At 38.8% G+C, this 23,948-nt stretch overlaps 1 protein-coding gene across 3 annotated transcripts in view; it reads left to right on the top strand.

Moving 5' to 3' along the window:
- Nucleotides 1-23,948, top strand: part of gpr158a (G protein-coupled receptor 158a) — a 92,272-nt gene that overhangs the window by 37,702 nt on the left and 30,622 nt on the right. For all 3 annotated transcript variants that reach the window (XM_086306676.1, XM_086306675.1, XM_086306674.1), the window contains exons 3-5: nt 9,043-9,145; nt 13,123-13,349; nt 17,239-17,307. In XM_086306676.1, coding sequence (XP_086162802.1) covers nt 9,043-9,145; nt 13,123-13,349; nt 17,239-17,307 — 399 coding nt within the window. The remainder of the gene's footprint in view (nt 1-9,042; nt 9,146-13,122; nt 13,350-17,238; nt 17,308-23,948) is intronic.

Below are 23,948 nucleotides of genomic sequence, written 5' to 3'. Positions count from 1 at the left end.
TATGTGCTTCATCACATAAGCCAAAAATAACCCATGACTTTTTTTCAAACCTTTAGAACTGAAGAAGCTTCTCAGATGAGAAATGTCTTCACGAAACTCAAAGAAGTCCAACCTCCTTAGACCCCTTCAAGCCAACTTTCTTCTAACTAGCTGCCCCATGCAAACAGAAGGTTTAAAGAGCAAGTGGGAAGCGACCCACACAAGAGACTGGATGGGAAGTCACTTGCATGCATTTTTTTTCAGAGCTCTCACTGAAGGGTGAGAAATGCAACAGGATGCCTGAGTGTTCAGCACACCGCGTACAACTTCCTTCAAAATAAAAACAAACATGCATCGTCTAATTTCCCTCGTGCCTGCATACACATCTCGAGCTGATAATTTACTGCCTGCTCTGCACACACATGCAAACAGGATAAATTGCCCTCCTCCTCGTCCTTCTCCGCCTAACCTGCTTTCTGTGTATTCTATAGTTCAGTGTGCAATGATTGGATAAAAAAATTTTCCTCTGGGTTTTTGCTGAACTGCAGGATCATTACAAATATCTACAGAGGCTAATTAGTGCTTGATTAGGTGCTATGCTGGACTGGAAGAGCGTGGGCTATTTCAAAATGAGGAAGAGTCCTTGGCAGGCTCTAATTAGCTAACAAAATTAAGGTAGTTCTGGTTTCCCATTCAGGTAGAAGACTCCTGGCCTCTGCATCAATTAGAGAAGATAAACTTGATTTTAGATTTGTTTTTTGCTTTTTTTACTTTCATGCTTTATGCCGTACAGAGGTGAGGGAGGAAGACTTTGCCTGGACAAAATAGATGTTGAAAGTGTACACAATATTATACTGTTATAATTACTCTAGTTACTTAATAGTTACAGCTAACCCTATCTCTTCTCAGACCTATCCTCTTCTTATTTGGTACCTACTAAATAGTAAAAAAAAACAAGTTTACAATGGATTTGTCAAGATTTGGATGTGCAGACGATGTAAGTGCTCTAACGTTTGTCACCGTCAATGAAGTCCCAACTGTGTGACAGTGTTAAAAATGCAACTTTACAGAATAAAAATCAACCAAACGTCATTATTAAGCGATAATGAAAAGTGTCAGCTAACCACAGTTCAAAGAATACAAGGAACAATGAAAACATGAAGACAAAGCAGAGAACGTAACAAACACCACACAGAAGACTGGACTGTATATACACAGAGGGCTGATTAGGGAAGTGGTGAACAAGGCACAGCTGAATATAATAAAGACAATCAACTAACAGGAAGTAAAGCCAAAAACAAGATAAAAGAGTGAACTACTTAACAGAATAAAGCAGGAAATGAATAACAACCATAAGTGGTGGCTGTAGCTCACCAGCCTTCCGATCATCGGAAGGTTGGTGGTTCGATTCCTGGCTTCCTCTAGTCTGCATGCCAAATATCCTTGGGCAAGATACTAACCCCAAATTGTATGAATGTGTATGAATGTTAGCTATAAAGCACTTAGAAAAATGTGCTTGTGCGAATGGGTGTGAATGGGTGAATGCACAAATTGTGTAAAGCGCTTTGAGTGCTCAGATGAGTAGAAAAGTGCTATATAAGAACCAGTCCATTTGTCATTTACCATAACTTCAACAGGGAGATGCTGTAGCATCAATGAGTATTCAAGGGGGGATACTCAGAGAACTAAACACAGACATGATAACAAACTCAAAGTAACCCAAAGATAAAACAAAAAACGAACAGTAGAAGAGTAAAAGCTTAAAGCTTCTTTTAGTATAACCTTAAATGCAAGAGATGGATCTGCAGATTCTTGACATCCTCCTGGTCTCAGGACCACCACTCTATGATCTTACAATTATTCAGACTCTGTGAGCACTGACTGGTGGTCAAAATACAAGATTACTTTGAGCAACAAAAAGAGAGAAACCAAACAGACTAAACAACTAATCATCAACACACGTCCAAACATCCTAGAGCAACTCAAAACCCTGAAATAAAATTATGTTGATTGATTTTGGTATTGCAGAAATGTAAATAAGTCAGAAAAATTGTGTTACCAAAGAAAAATCTAGTATCAACAAACGATACTGTATGATTTCTTTTTTTGTGCCAATAATTTAAAAAGGTTTTGGACCATAAGGATTTGTTTATGCCAAATAGAGGCCATGGGTATGGAAAATGATGGTTCTAATGTTATAAATCCACTGACAGTAATAGCCACAATAATGATAATAACTTACTTGTAAAAACCATTTTAAAACCTGAAGTGGCCTGATCTGAAATGAATACAATTGAAGTGGTGTTGTTATCTGACCCTGCTTTGCCCAAATGAATTAGTCTCGAGTTCAATAATGCTCTCTATTCACTGTTAATGCACAGGTCAAAGGTGAGATACAATGTGAGGCCTTTCAGGGTCATTAAAAAAAGATCAACATGGATTCAGGTGCAGCTGTGCACTGCTATGAATCTGAAACATGGCGGCAAAAAGATAAATTTTAGAAATAAACTGTAACTATCTTTGACAAAAGACCCCTACCACAGAGCAGACGCTTAGATTCTATTGATTTTAATACACTAAGTTACCACGGAAACATCCACCAGTGCGTAAACCTCTGCTTTTCTGGTTCCTCCGGTTTTGGGCTCTCCTCCACATTTTTGGATCCTGGCTGCAGGAATTTGATCCCATGAGTCACAAAAGCATTAGAGAGGCTGGGTGTCGGTTGATAAGGACGTATCAGGACAGAGGTTCTGACACAAAATCTTATTTATTTATTTATTTATTGCATGAGAGCATTATTGTCGTGCTGAAACAGGAAAGGACAGAAACTGCTGGAGGCGTTCTTTTGTCTAAAACATCATCCCACATAAAGCCACATAAGAAATCAGAAGCGATGCTGTTTATCCAAACTATTGAAAATAGTCCTTAATAAGAAACAAACCACAAATTCTCTGTGTCCAAGTCAAGAGTAATATTCCAAGGTATATTATTCAAGTTAAATAAAGCTTGAGCTGAGCTTAAATGGATTTCTGTTTGGTGCTTTTTCAGGTCAAATTTGAATTAAAATTATCACAAAAAAATCAGACATTAATGATTAAAATGTGGTCTGTTAGAGGCAGCGCAGAGATAGGGAGTCTGAGTGTGGATGTGAAGCATGCCGCCAGTTGTGTGTACGTACCTGTTGAAGGCAGGCCATGTTGGTCTGAGAGCACAATGCACTCTAACACAAAGGCACCAAGTCACCATGACAATTAGCGTGTCAGAGTGTGCGTGACTGACAGCTGCCACAGCTGGGAGGTAAACAACAATGAGCAACGCTGATGGATAAACCTGGAGTGTCTGAGGCACTCACTACAATACAAGCGCTGCACGTCTCTTATACACGCGACTGTCGTAAAGAATAAATCTATTTACTTACATCTTATTCTGGGATAATTTCAGAAATAGAAATTTGATTATTTACATGGCTGGAATTTGCAATACTGTCTTTATATTTCGTGCTTCCTGGTCTGAAGCTCCGCGTTTAGCAGGGAAATATAAATTAAAATGAGAAGAAGCAACAGAAGAAAAATCAGAACAATTGCAATAGGGTTCCTGCAGCTTCCCTGCCTGGACCATAATTAATAGAAGATGTCATGCATATAGAAGTAGGTCACTGCCTGTGTGTGCTTCCTTTGAAATACCATAACACTGTGTTGTTTTATAAGCAGAGAAGATTTAGCCTACATAACAGAATGCAGAATAGACAATGGCAGTGATATATTTATATTTGAAAGCCTCCTTTTATTGATTTATCTGCAAATACTTTCCTCCAGCAATCAGTTGTTTAGTCAGTTACATCATAAAACGTTCTACATCACAAAAAAACCCTTGAAACTCGAAAACATTTCAAACACATTTGATGAGATGCATGTACATAATGCTTGGTATTTTAACTAGATGATCTTCAATTTGACTAATTGTTCCAAGACTTAAATTTCAAATATACTGCGTTGATCTTAGACAATATTCTGTCAGTGATAGGCTCAGGTAATTGTTTCTTGCTAAAAGTCATATTCTTGGTAACTTAGAATTGTGCACATCTCCATAAAACATTTTGAAAGATGTGTTCATTTTCACTCATTTTCAGTTTTACTCATAAGGATGACTTTACTCTATGTGAGCGTCCACCATTGTAACAGTGTATATAAGGGAAAGAATTATAGCCCCATGTTAATATTTTACAATATTCATCATTATTTGCAAACCTAAAGTGTTTACTGCATCTTGCTGCACAGCTGCTTTGCTGGTACCAGATTGAACCCCTCCAGTCTTGATTCTTCATTGGATAGATTCAACAAGGTGCTGGAAACATTCCTCAGAGATTTAGGTCAATATTGAGATCAAAGCTTCACACAGTAGCTGCAGATTTTTTGGCTGCACGTGATAATGCGAATCTCCTGTTCCACCACATCCCAAAAATCCTCTACTGGATTCAGATCTGGTGACCGTGAAGGCCATTTGAGTACAGTGTGACATGTGTGGCATGGTCATCAGCTCATCAGAGAGTCCAGTTTTGGGCTTAGGTTGTGCAGAGAGTGACACCCAGTGTGGTCTTCTGCTGCTTGTGGTCCATCTGCTTCAGCTTTAAATGGGTTATGTATTCAGAGATGCTCTTCTGCAAACCTTGGTTTGCAACGAGTGGTTATTTCAGCTTGATGAAGTCTAGCTATTCTACTCTGACCTTGACTGATAACACATTTTAGCTCAGAGACCTGCTGCTCACTGGATATTTTCTCTTTAAACCCTGAAGTTGGTTGTGTTGGAAAATCCCAGCAAATAAGCAGTTTCTGAAATGCTGTTTAAAAGTCATTTAAATTACCTTTCTGCTGCATCCTGATGCTCAGTTTGACATTCAGTAAGACATCCTAACTATGTCTACATGCCTAATTGCACTGACTTGCTGCCGTGCTATTGGCTGATTAGATATTTGGATTAACGAGCAGAGGAACAGTTGTACCTATTGTCAATATGGTTCATAAAACAATGTAAAAGATACAATTACTGTTTTATGACTAATTTTCTAAGAACATTATCTTGTTTTTTTAAGATGAAAGATTTCTTGTGGCTTTGCATTTTACAGTCCTTTGAAATGTACCAGTCTTCTGCCTGAGATCACATGTGATTGATGGCAGGTAGCTCAGAGGTGGACTGCTTCTCCCTTCAACAAACTCCACATCTGAGCCCCTGCATCAGTCACCACAGCAGGCAGGAATGGGATGTACTGCCAGGGCTATTCCTGGCTCCCCCTGTCACACACACTAAAAATATGCATGCTGGCGCACACACACACACACACACACACACACACACACACACACACACACACACACACACACACACACACACACACACACACACACACACACCTGTCTCTGACAGTTTCCCCTAGTGTCTCCATCAGGTGGGAATATTAACAGTGGCAGGCAGTAGCTGTAGCACGATGAACCTGTCCTGAGGTAGTGACTTTTGGAGAATCAGTGGGGAAATCAGTTACCAGACTTTTTGTTGTTCCACAGTCCTCATTTAAAGCAAGAGCAGGTGGATTCAGATGAAAGATGGACAACTCGCCAATATGGCGAATCATCTGCTTTACAGATTCAATTCTGTGATTTTTTTGGTCTCTAGACAGTGCGGAGCTAAAACTATCCAGTGAAATCCAAACAGCTTCCTAAGCACCTTATTTATGCGCTCATTCATTTTACTCATCAATGTCCAATCTGAGTCTCTGGTTTTGAGTGACTTGGCAGTTTGCAGTTACCTCTGGCTGTCATTTCAAGCCAATAATAAGCAAAGAAAAATCAGGTCCATAAGCTGCATAAGCCTCGATTTTATTAAGTACAAAACAAGGTATCAGTAAAATGCAGTTTTACAAAAGAAAGTAATCAAATTCTGCATCTGTAAGACTTTTATAATAATGAACTATATTCTTCTCCCTCATTGTTCTCTAGAGTATCTGTGCTCTTGTTTGCATATGTTATTACAAGTTAACAAGTTTGTAAGATAATGGAGTGGCATATTAAGATAATTACTCATTTACCATTTACTATTTGGAGTCACTTCTCTGAGTCAGACCTGATGTACTTAACTCCAAAACTGATTCATAAGCTCCTGCAGCACTCTTTACGTGAAACACAACAAGTCACTAACTCTGTTCATACACTCTTTGGAGCTGCACAGATGGACCTCTAGAACTTCTCACTAAACAACCACACTGAGCTAAAGATGCTAAAATGCTGTGCAGGTTGGGTGATAATTCTGTGTGATCTTCACTGTAACTAAATTTTACAAAATATACCTGCCTTTCACTATAAAATAATTTATTTCTAGTGAGGTTTAAAATATCCTTTAGTCAACAGTATAACAACAAACCCACAGACTGTAAATAAAGGATGGCTAAGGAGTCGCACCTCTATTGTAGCTGACCAGCTGGGGGCAACTCCTCTGGCTACATAAAGACTGATGGTCACGTTTTCTATAGCCACACTAAACACTTTGCTAATGAACATTTGGTCTATTTTCTTTGTGGTCACTAGTTTCAAATCTTACTAAATATAACATGATGTTTATTGGGTAACTAACGTTGCTCTTCAGAGAGAACCAGATGACAGCAGCAGGGAATGCTTTCGGGCATGGCTACTTTCTGAATGAGAAGTTGCTACGGTATGAGCATGCAGTGTCAAACTGTAGTTTGACAGTCAGCTCTAGCTTCATATGTCTGTTTTCAAAACAGAGTGTTTAATACTTAGTTTAAGGCTTCCAGATGGAGCTTCACAAACCAGTGAATCATATCACTGTGGCTACACCCTTCAATACACAGTCTGTGCATAAACAAAAATTAACAGAAGCTACTGTAAAATTTATTTTAAAGAAAAACTCTGGGCATTTTTATTCCCCATGAACATGACTGGTGGAAGAGCGCTTAAAAAAGCATGATGGGGGAATATATTCAAAGCATGTGACACTAATAGCATAAAATATATAACAAAATGTCAGCAGTTCTGTTAGTGTTCGGTTGTCTCTAGTGTTATTTTCTACTTTCAGCGTTCCCCTTTATCTGTCGTGTTGCCTTGTGGTTAATTAGTTATCTTTTGGTTACTTCCTGTTTTACTTTGAAGGTTTGGTTCCTCAGCTCTTTTATTTCCTGCTTTTGTTCTTTTCCCTCCTTTCTGATTGTCTGCTTTTGCTTATGTTTCATTTTTGTTTCAAACAGTTAAATGTGCCCAGAAAGGTTCCTAACTGTTTGGCAGCCATAATAAACCTTCAACAAGTCGCTATGTTAAGCCCACAGCTGAACTATGAACATTAGGCTCCTGTGAATAACTCTGCTTCTTATCAAAACAGATTGTTGTCATCTTTGAAGATTCAGGTTGTCATTGTATTTTTAGTCTTTGGGATTGCCTTTAATTGATTTCCTCATCCAAGCACGTCTTCCTTTTCCTTTAAAATTCCAGCTGTTGGGATAAATTGACGTTTTTCACTGGTGGTTCTTGTTTATATGGCCTGGCTCAAACAACAAAGTGAGATCACGCAGGGTGTGCATTTTCTGTTGATGCTGCAACACAGATGAGATTTGTCGCCATGTTGTTAAGGATTCTAAAATATAAATATACTATAATATACTAAAATATAATGCTATGTGCATATAACTTTATACATTTCTTGACATTTTCCAGGTAAATGGATTTGGGTAAAGGAAGTGGGAGGACATTTTATAAATACTAGACAGCACCCAGTGATTCTGTTTTGTTTTCTCTTTCGGACCGTGTGTTTTTCTAGCTGATAAAGACATGCTCTCTAATGATTTTTACCTGCATTTGGGTCGTCTCTCCGCCAATACTTGACAGATACGTGACATAGAGGGTATGTCTTGAAATAAGCATCTACTTCGTTACGAGCCGTGTGGGTATTATATAGTGTTTGAGTACAGTGGTGAGGAAAATCAGATTCACGGGTGTCAGATTGAGGGTCTTTCTAGGGTCTCACCACTAAAACGACAAGTCGTCTTCGACAGATTAGTGAAGAGTCACTTCATATACTTTGGCCTCTTCAGTGGAATTTACTTGAGGAAGTTGTCCACTGAATAGTAACCTGGTAATTACCTTGGGCTTTTGAGTCCTGGCTGGCCTCTCAAGGCTTCGACTGAGGAGCGCACACTCTCGGACTGAAAAATGCATTCAGCCCTCACCAAGGACCTTGAGAGACAGTCAGAAATAGCAGCCTCTCAAGACATGCCGCGTCCAGTCCGCTGTGAAGAGCATCACAGTGACTGGTGCTTCATTTTGACGTTGCCACCGGCCTTTCCTCTAGATCTCTCAGTCAGGTCACAAACACTTCATAGCGTGTCAAGTGTCAGCTAAAGTACCGTTGCTATTCTGGGCCTCTTGTCGTTTCTTTGGATTCATAAGTCATTATCGTCTTGGTTTAGAAAAACATGTTCACGTTGTGTGGAGAAAAAAATAAAAAAAAAACAGTAAAGGAGTTTTTGAAGGAGAGCAAGAATGAGAGGGGAAAATGTGTTTGTACTGGGGAGATGATGAAATCTCATTCCCACAAGAAATAGAATTAATGGCGATTCTCTAATCAGGCAAATAAGTCTGTTCTTAATTTAGCTATTAATTATGTCTTGTAATTTGGCAAACAGCACACAAAGTCTGCCAAGGGTGCCCCCTGACGCCCCTCGTGTTTTTCTCTGCTCTTCTCAGTCTACTTCCTATCACACGTTCAATCAAATGGAAGAGGCTTTACTAATTTAATATGGAGAGACGAGGAGGCACAGTTAGACAGAAAGAGGAATCTCACAACTTAAATAATTAGACCCGTGTCCCTCCCGCAAGGCACTTGATCTCAGTCTGTTTGCTGAATGTGGTTTGCGGGCTTTACATTTTGCTTTGGTATTGACATATTTTAATAGTTTTCACGTCTGTGTCTGCATTACAAGATGTCACGATTAAACGCTGTTGATTGTAAAACTTATTCTAGCTTAAACTGCACTCATTTTTGTCTCTGGTCTTCTCTTCTCAGTGTTTGCCGATCCGTGGTCACGGATTTGTCTTGGACAAGTACAAGTGCCACTGCAGGAAAGGTTTCTATCATCCCAACAGAGTAGCTGTCAATGGTTTTACAAGTAAGTAATGGCAAATCAGTCACTGTAAGATGATTGTTCCTTTGTATGCAGACTTTATTCATGTGGCTGCGTTTAAGTGTTGCTAAACATGCTAACAATGAACAACCCTACGACTTAAAGCAGGGAAATCACAGGTGGAAGTGCGTACATTATAGCCAGTATGTGCCCAATTATACCCTGGCTTTAATTCACCTTTGTTAAATATATTAGTTACTTCTGTGCATATCAAAATGTTTGATGGCATTTAATATTTTCTGGAAATTGTCTGGAAATTTTCTTACTGACTAAACGCCACAGCAGTCCATGAAACGTGGCTGAAAGATCTGACAAATGTGAGTAAACTGAAGGATTGGTAAGTTGTGTTTATCGTACTTTTTGATTTGCAACGTCCACAGTTAAAACCTTTGTCCTGGACTGAGGTGAAGAGAAGAGCTGAGTGCAGAATGTAGAGTTTGGTGGAATAACAATGAAAAAGAAGTGCCTTAATTGGCAAAAATCTGAAAAAAACAATGTCCACTGCAGTCACTGGACTAAACAGGGCGTATCCAGACACTAAGAACCAGTAAAACATGGGGGGAAAACTGACGTCTTGATGAAGGTGAAGGGAGGATTATATGTAGACACACAGGACTGACTGCACAATGAGAGGCAGGTGAGAGCGGGTAATTAGCGGAACAGGAAGTAAAAAGCACAGGAGACACAAAGGTAAAAAATTATTATTTAGCATCAGATTTTTCAAGCAGTTGGGCAGCAAATGTTTGGAAATTTTAAAATGTTTCCACATAATCATCCTTTTTTCTCTCACTAAAATAGAGCAGATGAATTAACAATAAGTTCATTTTATTAATTCTGACTCTGCTAAAAGCTGCACTTTATGACGAAGACCGTCAGCTATTTGCGATAACCGTATCCGCCCTGTCTGAAAATTGAAGTAGCCCCAGTACCTGGGGAGGCTAATCTGGTTCGAGAAGGGAAATATCTTTTTAATGGTAGCGACTTTCTCCAGTTTATTCTGTCTGCTGTGAGTTAATTAAAAAAGGCTTTTGCAGACACAGAACCCCAGTGGTTTTCACCTGCCCTCCATCACTTTCTGTGCCATACTTTCATTTCAATCCACTTTCCCTCCTGCCTCATCCCACTCAAACCTCATACAGCGTGTTCTCGTGTGTCTGTTTCAATTTTACCCCCATTCTCATCCATTTCCCTCCCCCTTACCTTCCTTCACTCAGATTTTTCCACCATCTTATTGCATCCATTTTTTACTCTAAAACGTCACACTTCGTGCACAGAGAGCTAAATATATGTTCTGTCTGATTTAGCCAATTTGTGTTGTTTGCTGTGCTGCGAAGGCACACAAACTTGCATGTGCAAGTGTTCAAATCTGCATGAAAGCTCAGTGTGTGTGCATCTTTGTTAACCCAGCAATAGAGAGGAAAAGCAAGCCTGTTAGCGAGGCGTTGTGCTGCAGTTTGGCCCACCATGGGGCCAATAACAAGCCTGTTAATCCACAAGGGGACATCACTGACACTCCTGCAGAGGAAGCCTGTGCAACTCTCTTCCCTTTCTCTCACAGTGATCTTACATTGTGTATCTTGCATATAAATATGGGAGAGAGGTTACTGTAGCTGCGTTTCCTTTGACTGTCACTCAAACGTAGCAGCAACAAACCACTGAGAATGAGCTAAAGGAAATGACTCAATGCTACCGAGATAAGTACTCCTTTTGAAGGGATCAATGATGTGCCGAGTCATAGCTTTGAAAAATAGGCCAGTTTCTTTTTAAAGGCAAAATCCCTGCAAATCTCTGAGACAATGCCTGCTTCCAATAAAGCCTCTATAAAAGCTCTATAAGTCCAAAATGTGTTATCTATCCAACCACATGGGCATCTCTCAGGGGATTTCTATACAAGCCAATAACAAGTCCACTTCCTCCTTGTTGTCCCCCTGGGTTTGTTTAGTTTTTTGTTTTTTTTACCTTACTTTACCCTGAGAGAGAGTTTTTTTCTTAAGTTTGCGTAAGTTTTTGCTACTTCCCAATGTGACCAATGTATTTGAGCAAATAAAAAACAGCTACTTTTGAAGTGGTTATAGTTAGTTTACACTACGCTTCATTCAAAAACATTTCACAGCTTCTCTGGTCCTGGTAGGATAAACCAAAAAAGTTTTTAAAAAAAAGTCTTTGTGTGTGTTTTTATTAGGGAGCTGAAGTCATCAGCCTTGTATGATATGCCTGTGACTGAACAGGGTTGAGCAGTGTTGACTTTCCATGTTCACACACAGAGATCCATCTCCCTTTTGTTGACACAGTGTCGATGGCTTCTTGTAAGGTCAGAGACGAAGAAGAGTATATATACAGTCGGGATTCACTCTGCCACTGACGCACTTCATCTGGACAGATCTGGAGGAAAATTCAATAACAAGGAAAATTTAAATGACAGTTGCTGTACCATCTGTTCCTATCTTCTTCAAAATATGATGTCGAATGTCAAATTATTGAGTAAAAAAACAAAAAAAAAAAACACATATACAAATCAAAAAGATTTACAGGTCAAGGGTAGTTGTGTAAAACCTAATTCAGTGAAAGTCTTTTATCTTTATATTTACCTATAACAAAGCGATCAAACCATTCAACCAATATTTTAACTACACTATTGATTATTGTTTCAAATTCATTCATTCAACTTTAGCAAAAAATTTCAACCAACTGGCAAACTGATTTTCTAGTTCTGTTTCTAGCTAACTAACTCTGTCAGATTGTGTTACCATATTAATAAATGTACTTTTTTATATTCTGATTTATTTTATAGCGTATGGGTATTCTATTTGTTATGTGTTTTCTATTAAATAATTTCTATTAAAGGCATTTGTTTATGCACAGCTCTCTTAAGGCCATGGCATTACCTTGATTTCTTTTCCAGCTGTTCTGTTGTGGATTTGCTCATCATTGTCATGTTGCATGAACAAATTTGGACAAAGCTTTGTAGTTCTTGGGTTTTTGGAGTTTCTCTGAGCATTGCACAGTCTGATCTAGGGGTGAATTTTCTTGAATGTCCACTCCTGGTAAGAGATGGCAACTGTCTTGAATGTTTTTCACTTGTGAATAATCTTTCTTAGTGTACAATGATGGCCTTCTTTACTTTTATAGAGCTGCTCAGACTTGTTTACGATGATCTGCATCTGATTAGCAGAAATGCTATTTACCCTCTTGATTCCTATGGATGGAGGAAGGGTGTACATAGTTTTTTCACACATTCATTTTTTTGTTAAATATTCTGTAACATTGTGTAATATGTTGCCCTGTTGTTTATCTGAGGTTATATTTAACCAGTTTTTGAACCTCTTAAGGACCAGATGATCTCTTTTTATGTCCTGATACGTAAAAACTTAAAACTTGAGTGCGTACTTTCTTTTTCACACGACAGTTTATCATCTAGCTCATTTATTTTAAGTTAACAACTTATCAGTCCCACCATTAATTCTAGCATTTTTCAACTGTTGATCTTTCTTTTGTTTTGCTTTATAAACTAAGAGTACAACGTTTACTTCATTATATTTCATAATTCATTTCTATTGTTAGCCAACTGAATAAGCTAAACTTATTTGTCATTTTATCCATTAAATATTTATCCGTGACTTTTAGCTGTTGGAATTGCATTTAATATTTCAGAAATGTATTTATTCAGCACATTGTGCTCTTGAATTCAGATATTTTTTAGTATTTTTAATTTTTATTAAATGCACTAATTTATGTGCTACTTTAGCCTAAATGAACTTCAGTTGCAGAAAATTGTTGGCGGGGTTATTGTGTCAGTATTTCGGGCCGTTTATTTATTTTTTATTATTATTAAAAATGCAGCTATAATTGTCCTGGAACACACAAAAAATATGAAATCAGCCTGTGAGAGTTTTTATTTAGTGTTTGTTTCTTTGAGTATTTAAGATTTTGGGACTTCTTCTTTTCAATGTTTTCTTTGACAGGAATGGGGAGGAAGGGAAAACCTGCAGATAGCAGTCCCAACACAGAGGAGGGATCTTCCAGTGACTGCCTGCCTTGCCAGCAGGGTTGTGCCTACTGTAAAGATGACACCCCCTGTGTGGTACAAGAGGATGGCGCTCTTCGCATGGCTGTGGTCTCTTTCCAGTGCCTCTGCATGCTGATCGTCTTCATTAGCATGGTCCTTATATACCACTTTCGTAGGAATAAGGTAGGTGTTATAATAAAACAATGATTTTCAAGATACGTCATCTTGAATTGGTATTAAAGGGCATCTTCTTCTTTAATATAATCATATTTATGTGTTTTAAACCAAGAATGTAGTCATTAATGCCATGAAGAGCTAAAGTTTTGTGACTCAACAGTGGATAAGAGAGATCTACACTAATTTAATTCACAATTGCAACATCACATCAACATGTTTGATGTTTTATAGGCCATATGGTCATCAAAGCCCGCTCGAACTAATAAACAGTAGTTCCAAATGTGGGTGGTCACAATAAAGCTTTGAAATGATTTCAAATGAATCGAACACTTCAGATCAAGTCAAAATCACCACCTTGGATCACGACCAAAGTTTGCAAACACAAAAGCACATTTACTTTGATTCATACATCAGACCACTCACCATTCAATCTGTTTAATCTTTTACTTATGATGCGTGGTTTATATGTATATTTGAATGATGACACCTGGTTGAAATCCCCTGCTTAATTTAGTAACTTCACTAAGTTTTACATTATTTACATGACCTTGAGACCATGCACCTTTAAAAAGAAGAGTATGAATGTAAGATGTGATGCAAAGTAAAGATTGAGATTTAGCTCATGCAAGAGTGCTGCCTGTGGTACGGTGGGGTCCTATAATCAGTCACAGAGAGTGAATGATCAGCAAACGTGGAGAATACTGTATTTTACTCGTTTCTTACTCGAGCATGGCATGAGTTTGCGAATTAGTCACGTTTATTTTTGTTTTTGTGTTTGTCTGGTTTTTCTTTGCCTGAATGAGCTTTTTCATTTGACAAGCCCCATACCTACTTTCAGCTGCTCCCTTTAGGGGTCGCCACAGTGGATCATCCTCCTCCTAGTTTCATCTCATTGTATCTACTGTATCGCCTTTCTAGATCTCAATTTCTATCTAAAAAGTGAAAAAAAAAAAAGAAAACAGGCTGGATGTGCTGGTAGTGGAGGAATTTAGAGACTTAGTCAGGTTTGAGATTTTAAATGGACTTAAAGGATTAAAAAACTATTCTGTTAAGTTTAGAAAAAGATTGTGGTTTGGGTTCAAATACAACGGTTGTCCTTTTTTTTTTGCCTGGGTGAGGATACCTATACAAATTTTGTGGTTGATCAAAAGAGCTCATTCATTTTTTCATGTTATTGTGATGTAACCGTAACCTATGACTCTAACCCTCTCTAAGTCTATACTTTCCGTACATGAAGTAGTACATACTACTTACACGAATTACAAATTCAGTCTAATTCGTAGCATCTCTTTGGTGATTCTTTTGTTTCTTGGATCTACGTAACTACTTTTTTAAAAGTGGGATTTGGCTTTTCAACTCAATTCAATTCAATTTTATTTATCCAGCGCCAAATCACAACAACAGTCGCCTCAAGGCGCTTCATGTTGTAAGGTAGACCCTACAATAATGCATACAGAGAAAACTCAACAATCATATGACTCCCTATGGGCAAGCACTTTGGCGACAGTGGGGAGGAAAAACTCCCTTGTAACAGGAAGAAACCACCGGCAGAACCAGGATCAGCGAGGGTCGGCCAACTGCCGCGACCAGTTGGGGTGAGAGAAGGACGACAGGATAAAAGACATGCTGTGGAAGAGAGACAGAGATCGATCCTCCAGGAATCAGTCCTGGAGTTTTCAAGTACCAGAATTAGACTAGCGTCAGAATGCTGTGGAGGGCATTGAGTTACATTTGTTAGTTATCAGCAAGACTATATTTTAGTCATTTACTAAGCAGCACTTTGATGACACAGATTCCTCATCAGTCTAGCAACTCAATTTGTTGATGGTGTCTGAGCATCACTGCTCTAATATGCCGGAAAATGAAACATGCATTAGAAACAGAGTGTTTTATATATTAATACTAATATTCAAAAGCTTTGCGACTCAAAACACAGAACTACCTCAACACACACTCAGGATGCTACACTTGCAGGGATCTGCAAACCGTAGCAGACAAACAGGAGATTCAGTTTCATTTCACTACAGGAGCCAACTCAGGTGTGAGACCCTACAATGTTAGAGAGAAAACCTCAACAGCCAGACAACCCAATCAAGTAACCCTTCTACGACAGTGGGAAGAAAAAACTCCCACAAAAAGCAGAAGGAAACGGGGTGTGTATTGTGTACTTTTCCAGGATAAGAAAAAGTGAGATACCATATGGGGAAAACTGCGACTGCTCCCACTGTTCAGTGTTACCTGAATACACCGTACAATGTCTCGTGTTTTGGAACAAAAAAATAAATATATATTCATGTCAAGACACAAAACTTGATTTTGTATGGTTAATATTTCAAACATTTTTTCTTTAGTTTAACATCTACCTAATTAAATCTCTGAACTTTTCAGCCTCCCATTGCTCCCGTTGTTTCTGTCAGTTAAGTGTCTTAATTACTAGCTTTGAATTGAGCATCAAACATCTGAGGTTTAGCCTGAAGATGCTCCACATTCCTGACAAAGGAACTTCTAGCTGCTCTGTCTTCCACACCCGAGGACTCTGCCATTACAACGGCTAGAGTTCATCAAAGGATCATCCCCATTATTAAAGCAGATGGATGTTTCAGGTACTCCAGGGCTTTGTCATAATTTAAAGGCTACTTATATAATTCCAATTAATGTCATTAAACTAAGTTTAAGATTTTGTTTCAAAGTTCTTTGCAGACTTTTCAATTACATTCATGCAATTTAATTAAATAAGTTTATCTGGTGCACCAAGAGAGCCCTTTTGCTTTCTTTTGCATGTATCTTTAAATGGGTGGCACAGCTGTCCTCTGCTCTCTGAAAGCCCCCCTCAAGCGCCTTGTCAATTAGAGGACGATATGTTGCTAAATATCTTACACAAGAGGTGCACACAAAGCGCCTGCAAATGGTGGATGCTTCTATAAAAAGTGCTTAAGGGAGGAGCTTTTGCTTTGCTCTTCTCCTCTTTCAAGTAACAAGGAACAAACCTCCATCCTCTTTAAATCAGCCTTGAGTATTTTGACATGCTGTGTGATACATTCTTAATGTGAATAAAAACTTTTTGGCTTACAGAATCGCCTAAATGATACCCTGTTTCTGTTATATCTTTTAAAAAGTGGGCAGTTCTGTACATGTTATTTGGTTTATTTCTGTTTACGGTACACACACATCACAATTAAAGCTGTCCATTTATGTTTTTATATTAAAAACTGAAAAACTTTCTTCTGCAATCTGTTTGTAATGTAATTGAAGTTGGTCATAGTGACAAACCACCCAACACTACAATTGCTCTTTATGTAGCATTTGAGTCTCTTTGACATCACTGTTTTGGTGTTATGGCCATTGCATGGCTTTGAAATGTGGTTGTTTGGTGGATTTTTCTTCAGTGAAAAGGCCCCAATAAAACCTCAGTAATAGTTAGTTAAGGCTTTGGTCCTTCCTGGAGGATCGGCCAACGACAATTTTCCACCAGCACAGTCTCTCCTGAGCTGCCTTATCCTTTAATGGTTGGTTTAATGGTTTAATATTGCTCTGTCCACTGCTACAAGTTGATTTTGCTATTGCTATATTTTCTCGTCACCAGACTGAGAGTATTTGGCACAGGTACTGAAAGAATCAGGACTTGGCTGCTGTTGTGGTTCTCTGCATCTCTGCTTTATACAGATTTCAAGTTAAATAATCATAGCTTGATGTGTTGACTGATCTCCCTGGGGCTACAACAACACCACTAGTCCCACCACCCTGTACTAGTAAAAGATGAACAACTTGAGCTTGTGAATGTCTTTGATACCAGTTGGCTAAACATATTATTCCTATTTTGTGCTCAGATTTCTTATATATTAAATGGTCGATAAATCAGAAGTTTAATAATTGTTGTGTGTTTGTGTTTCCACAGAGTATCAGAGCATCAGGTCTTGTCCTGCTGGAGGCCATCCTGTGCGGGGCTCTGCTTCTCTACTTTCCAGTAAGCCTGAGACTCTTGTGAGCTTGTGCATGTGTCGCCGTGCAGCCTTGGATCTCTTCATGCAATCATTTTTTGAAGTGTTAGCTGATAATCTACATGCCATGCTCCTTTGAGCTGAAAATAAAAATGTTCTCCTTGACTGAAGGCTGGCATTCAGCTCGACCTTCACTTCACACCGTCGCTCATTCATCTAAAGCAAAATCACATATCTGAGAACAAAGTTTCATATCTGCAGCAGCGGCACAAAGTGGGATTGTTTGCCTTGTCAGACAGTGCAAACCCCAGTTCATAAATCATACTGTTCAGGTGCTTTTTTGGTGGCAGCTGAATGGAGCTGTGATAAGCAGGGATTTCACAGCCGAAGTGTGCATGTGATAAAATGGGACTGGCAGAGACTAACATCCCAGGGCTTGTTGGTGACCCCCTGCTAACTGTACACAGAGCTGGCCAATGAACCCAGCAGCCTGTCAACACTACCATCTGTTGACCAGCCACTCACGCTGCTTCATACGCATTGTGTTAATTTAAAACCAGCACACAGAATTTATTTTTACTGTAACCTTTTTAAGACTTTATTATTTATATTTATTCTTAACACAAACTACCATCATTTGATCCAGTTTCTTTAGTTCTGAACTAAACTTATCATTAATAGTGTCTTGAATTCAAGATTTATTTTTATTTTTAAATTCATTATTTAGTACTTGAGCTTCTGCTACGTCAGCCACACCCAACCCCTGCTGCACTCTCCCTTTAACCGATTCATTGATCTATTAATCCATCAATCTAGAGATCAATTCTTTCTTTCTTTTTTCTTTGCTTCACACATACATTTAATCGCTTTGCTTTAAAGACACAAGGAATCAAATAATTGAGTAGATACTTTCAAAGAAGACCTACTGTGTCCTTCTCCACCTCCATATTTCTAATCTTGGAATCTGCTGCAGCGTCATTGCATAATTAACAGTTAACAATTAACATTAAAATTTGTTGTATCTTTAGTATATACAGTCCTGCAGTTCATTCTCTGTCTGAACAAAACCAGGCTCCTGTCTCTTTAATCCTCACCTCCTGAAAGTATCTTCTAATTGGCAGCCCCTCGCCTGGCTTCTCCAAACAAAACTAAGCCACGCCTTCACGTCTCAGAAATGCCCATATAAGGAAACGAGCTAATCCCAGAGCGATATAGGAATAAAATAAAACAAAACTGACCATTTAGAGCAAGGGTGGCTTGATATTTTTCCTCATGCGACCTCACTGATTTTGATAAAGTAAAAAAAAAAAAAACACTGCACTGTGCGCCCAATCAAAAGAATGAGAAGTAAACAGCTGAAATATGTTCATTTATATATTATAATATATACCTGCATCAGTGAATGAATATAACATAAAAATTCACAGATACAAACCGAACAGATACATGGTCATATTCATGAATATGAATTAAATTGTTTAGCTGTATCACTGACGGAAAAAAACAACTAAATAAGTAAAATTTAGTATATACATATTTAACATTTATTTGGGCCGGCTTCCTAAATATATTACTAGACACCAAGTATTTAAATATATATTATTATTATGTTATTATTAGATATAGATTTACTTCCATTTGAGACACTGATGGGATCAATATACAATTGGGCAATCCCCACACTTGTATTTTAGCACTGGTGAACTCATCAGTTTTCTACTGTGGCAGGATCTAACTCCACAGTCTCGGACTGCAGCTGCTGGTATTCCATGATCTGGTCTGACACTCCAGAACGTGCAGCTGGCTGAAAACTGTTTTATGCTGGTAGTTTACTGAGGCTTCAGATGTTCACTTCAGATATGTCTAAGCTGAAATAACAATGTTGGTCCCCTCAGTCCAATTGGATTACCAATGCTGGTGTCAATACTGATTTGCCCATACCTACAGTACTGTCCAAAAGTCTTCTCTTCTTTATGTTTTGTTTCCAAGGAGTCACTTTTTTTTTCTTCATTTTTAAAGTAGTCTAGAGCAGTAATTTTTCAGGCTTTCCAGAGGCCTTTAAAGGGCTTTTTTGGACATTGTCTGATTTTTTGATTTTCAGTGTGTGTACCTGGTATGGTTTTGCTTTTTTCAAACATTTGAGTATTTCCAAGTAATTAGAAGCTCAGTGGAGAGACAACTGATTCTGTTACAAAGTATATTTTGTATGATTTATTTAAGAAATATGTGTCACCCACAAACACAGACATAAACACTGTGTTGAAATTGTGGCTTTTATTGGTTTTTGATTGGAGGGGTTTTTAGTTTTAGGACTCAGAGTCAGATTGAGATGGTCTCTAACCCCCGTTGCATATTTTAAGCACGTTGATTTTAGACGTTTTTGGCTCACTGGAATTCTCTTGACCTGATTGTTTGAAATGGTGTCCATTTTTAAAATGAACAACTTAGACTGTAAAAGGGTATCAATGTGACAGCAACTAAGGGATATAAATAAACATAATGATCCTATTTTAAGATTTAAAGCTTCTTCAGTGTGTTAATGGGCTTTGGAAATGGATTTCTTATAATTCAGGGAGAAATTGAAGTAGAAAATAAGAAACATATTGGATTGTCACTTGTGGTATAAGTTTTGAATAGTGCTAAATAAGAATAAATGTAATTCCACCCATGTAAAATATCCACTGAAGCTGTAAGCTGTGCGACAGATTAAGGCTCTTTCTTTATTTTACTTACCAAAAAAATTATGTCTAACAGTGTTATGCAATCTATACCAGTGAAAATCAATTCAGGTTTATCAGTGACACTGTTCAGCCAGCTTCTGCAGTACCTCATTATTTTTTGCAGATGAACACCCACATGCCATTGATTTACATGAAACCACCATTATGTCTTTCTCCCAGGAGCACGGGGCATTGGCTAATTGTAATTTAGTCGCAATCACGTGGAGATATATGCTTAGCGAAGCAATGCAAAGTAAATGTAATTAAAGCCAACTGATGTAGAGCCGAATAATCAATGCAATTTGCTGTGACAAGATCCTGGAAAGTAATAATGTTTGAAATCTGCGAGTGAAAGCAAGCCCGGGAGTCAGGTTATTGGTTAGTGAATGAATGAATAGCAGATGATATTCTTGCATCCAGCTGGAGTAGTGATGGCAGCGGAAGCTAAAAATAGATGGCTTGTAAAGAGGCTGTACAAAGGAATTTGACTTTGTAGCTCACTCTGTAAATCCTACCTCATTTAGAGATTACAATGCTTTGAAATGTTCTTGTGGAATAAATGCAGGAGGATTCAGTTTGATCGTCCGCCATCAGCCTGAACACGACAGAACTTGTTTTGATAATATATGATATATTGGCCCGATTGTGTGTGTGTGTGTGTGTTCGTGCAAGGGGAAAGACATCTTTCTGCATTTTACTCTGCAGCATGCTAGATTGATCTCCACCCTGATGCATTTCCATGTCTCCCCTGTGAATCCCACATGAGCCATGGCTGCGAGGGCGAGGCACATCACTCCCAATCTAAATATAGATTCAGAAATATTCCACCGTTGCTGCCGCTGCTCCTATTTTAAATATTTCCACTGGTATTAAGCAGCAGGAGAGCTACATCTCTTTCTGCTCCTGTGGCATTCAGCTTTGTGAAGTAATGCGATTTCCCCCCCCTTTTTTCTCTCCTGGGTGTGTCACATGCAATAACTTCAGTTTCCCCCCCCCACTCCCTCCTGCTTTGAGATGAAAGGGGAGAAGGGAGGGACAGACAGTGCAGAGGGAAAGAGGCAAAACTATGGCAGTGCCAAAACTGACTATTTCTGTCTGGCTGCAGAGATGGAGAGATGGACACGCATTTGTGAATCACAATGTGATCCTTGGATGAGCTTGCCAGTTTGCGTCTTTGTGGCTTCTTATTGACGCTGTTGGTGAGGCTTCGATTGGAGCAAAGTGACTGTTTGGATCGGCGCGTTTTCCTTTCAGGTGGAGCCAGGAACACATTCAGATAGGAAACTTGACTTGTAAGGGAGATAGACATGGAAATACAGAAAGCTGCTTTACTGAACATGACTTTACTTATTTTAGTTTTCTACAGCTTCCAGAAGAGAGAGACTCTTCCACATTTGCCTCACTTGTGCTCCATTTACTCATGTTTTCTGTGTGTCACTTTAATCCGTGTTGATGTTCTTTCACTTGTTGTTATTTTCTATCTACCTTCTAGCTTCTGTTGCTCTTAGCAATGCACCTCAGTACTTGTGATGTCAAATATTCAGTACTTGCCTACTCTTTTCCTGGCTTATGTTTGTAGTATGTTTAATTACCTAATAACTTAAAGGACGTCAAATTAACAGTTTTGGAGATTTTAGACATTATTTTTGGCCCGTTATTTTCCTATGATCGAATTCATGGGAAATTTACTTTTAGGACTGGGGATGCTGAAAAAGTGGGCAATCCCTACTGAGCTCTATAGATGTGAAAAATTAAGGCCAAGGGACACTAAAGCTCATATAATAGCTACTACTGATCCAAAGAAACAAACATATCTTCATGATCAAATTCAGGTTATTTACTTGGGTTGAATTAAATCTACTTCCTTTAATTCTTCCACATCTCTGTAGTCAGTTATGGAAAAAATGCACATGCATATGCACACACATTAGAAATCACCTTTGCCAAAAATAAGGTTTCCCCTGCAGAAATCACATCCTTGATTCCTTTACCCACTCAATGCAAGGAAACCCAAGTCACCCATTGGTGGAAAAAAATAACAAAGCACTGCAGATAACCAGTAACATCCATGTAAATGCATCATATGAGGCTTCCCAGCCCTTCTTGTGTGCACTCCACTGCAGTCTGCCCCAGAGACAGCCCTCGTTGTTGCTCTCTTCCTCCCACACCCCCTGCGCTGCTGCTCATGCATTCATAAATGTTAACACATATGTAAAAGTGGTAATAAAGCGATAATATCAAATTTACTATTTTTGATTTTGGTCAGTTCACTTCCCAGAGATCATGTCTTAATTAGATTTTCCTCTTTTTTTCCCTTCTAAATAACCAGGCAGCTGATGAGTTTCTGTTGTTTTCTATTCTGTGTTTACCACTTTACTTTAATTTTACTGCCCACCAGTATTTCATATTTATTTATATTGCCAAAAGTCCATAAGTACATCCAATTCTTAATCTATAGGAGTTAATATGATGTCAGCCCATCTTTGCAGCTATAACAGCTTCAACTCTTCCAGGAAGGCTTTCCACAAGGTTTACGAGTGGGTTTATGGCAATTTTGGACTTATCCTAAAAGTATATTTGTGAGGCCAGAGACTGATGTTTGACGAGAAGGCCTGCCTCGCAGTCTCCATTCTAGTTCATCCCAAAAGTGTTCTTCAGGTGCAGGCCAGACGAGTTGTTCCACACCAAAGTCGCTCATATAGGTCTTTATGGACCTGGCTTTGTGCACTGACAGTCATGTTGGAACAGGAAGGGGATGACTTATCTGCAAACACTACCAAACTAAAACTACAAGTTTCACTAACTAGCAGGAGTGAAACTGCCATGCTGGTTGAGAATGTATATCTTCAGAATGAAAGTTGTGCCTTATCTCTGCAACCAACATATTTCAAAAGGTGCAACATTTACTTTAGCAAAGACAAAGGGTCTTTGTTTAGTGTTTGCACTGCACTTCTGCACTTTTCAGTTTCAATACTACTCAGTTAGTATTTGCAGACAAGTTGGCATCTCGAATGCAAACTATAGACAACTTTAGCGATCTGCTAGAGAACCAATCAAATCCAAGAAGGGTTTTTGGTGTAGCACTGTATACCTTCTTGCAACCAATTTCATCTAGTGACAGTCAACAACAACTTGTCAAGCCGTTGTAGGGAAAACACTTTTTTTTTCAACAACTTGTGGTTGCTGACTGGTCTCCTGACCTATGTGACTGGGGTGTTACTTAAAAAAAATCTGCCAAATCCTCACTGTGAAAGTTCCAAACGCTTTTCACAATCCAGTTGTAAAAGAGTGTCTCAAGAGTTTCACTTCTTGACTAAATAAATATTAAAAGAAAAAAGAAAAAGAAAAATGTGTTTAACCATAATAGAAGAGATTATAGTCCTCTACCTTCTGCTCAGTCGTTTGGTTGGGGCAAAGTAGAGAATCTATAGAGTCCCCATGTTTTCCACCACTGGTCTTTTGGGTATTACTCCCTTTTCCCCATCCCTGTCTTTCCACCTGTCCAATCTCGGCATTGTCTTTGTGCCAAGGAGGGCCAAGGTGCTGCCTCATTCCAACTTAGGGGTTTTGCCATGCATGGCAGGACGAAGCCATGCCTTCACAGCGCATCAGGGGGCTAATGAGAAACAGTATGGCCAGAGGATAATGGATCCTGACCTGACAGGCCATGAAACACAGTCTGCCACCCGTTAGTCTGCCTTTCTCTGCTCTGCCTGCCATCCAAGCTGCTCTGACACTTTCAATCTGACTTGAGTGGATCTGGAGAGTTGTTTTGTGCATGTGCAGCCTTCCCTTCATACTCTACTTCCTTTCCTCCTTCTGAAAAATCCAGAGTCTCCCAGAGCATACAGAGACTAAGCTGAGGATGCGTTGCTGTAGCTCAAGTGCTCCTACTTGCTTGAGCAGAGAGACAAGAACTATGAGAGAGTGGGGAAAAAAAGAGAGTT

The sequence above is a fragment of the Aulonocara sp. 'chitande type north' Nkhata Bay genome, linkage group LG9 (genome assembly GCF_057382095.1).
Source record: "Aulonocara sp. 'chitande type north' Nkhata Bay isolate Kocher_YH1m ecotype deep benthic linkage group LG9, A_spYH_male_GT1.1, whole genome shotgun sequence".
NCBI lineage: Eukaryota > Metazoa > Chordata > Actinopteri > Cichliformes > Cichlidae > Aulonocara > Aulonocara sp. 'chitande type north' Nkhata Bay.
The sequence above is the reverse complement of the archived record's forward strand: the minus strand, read 5'-3'. Positions and strand labels throughout refer to the sequence as shown.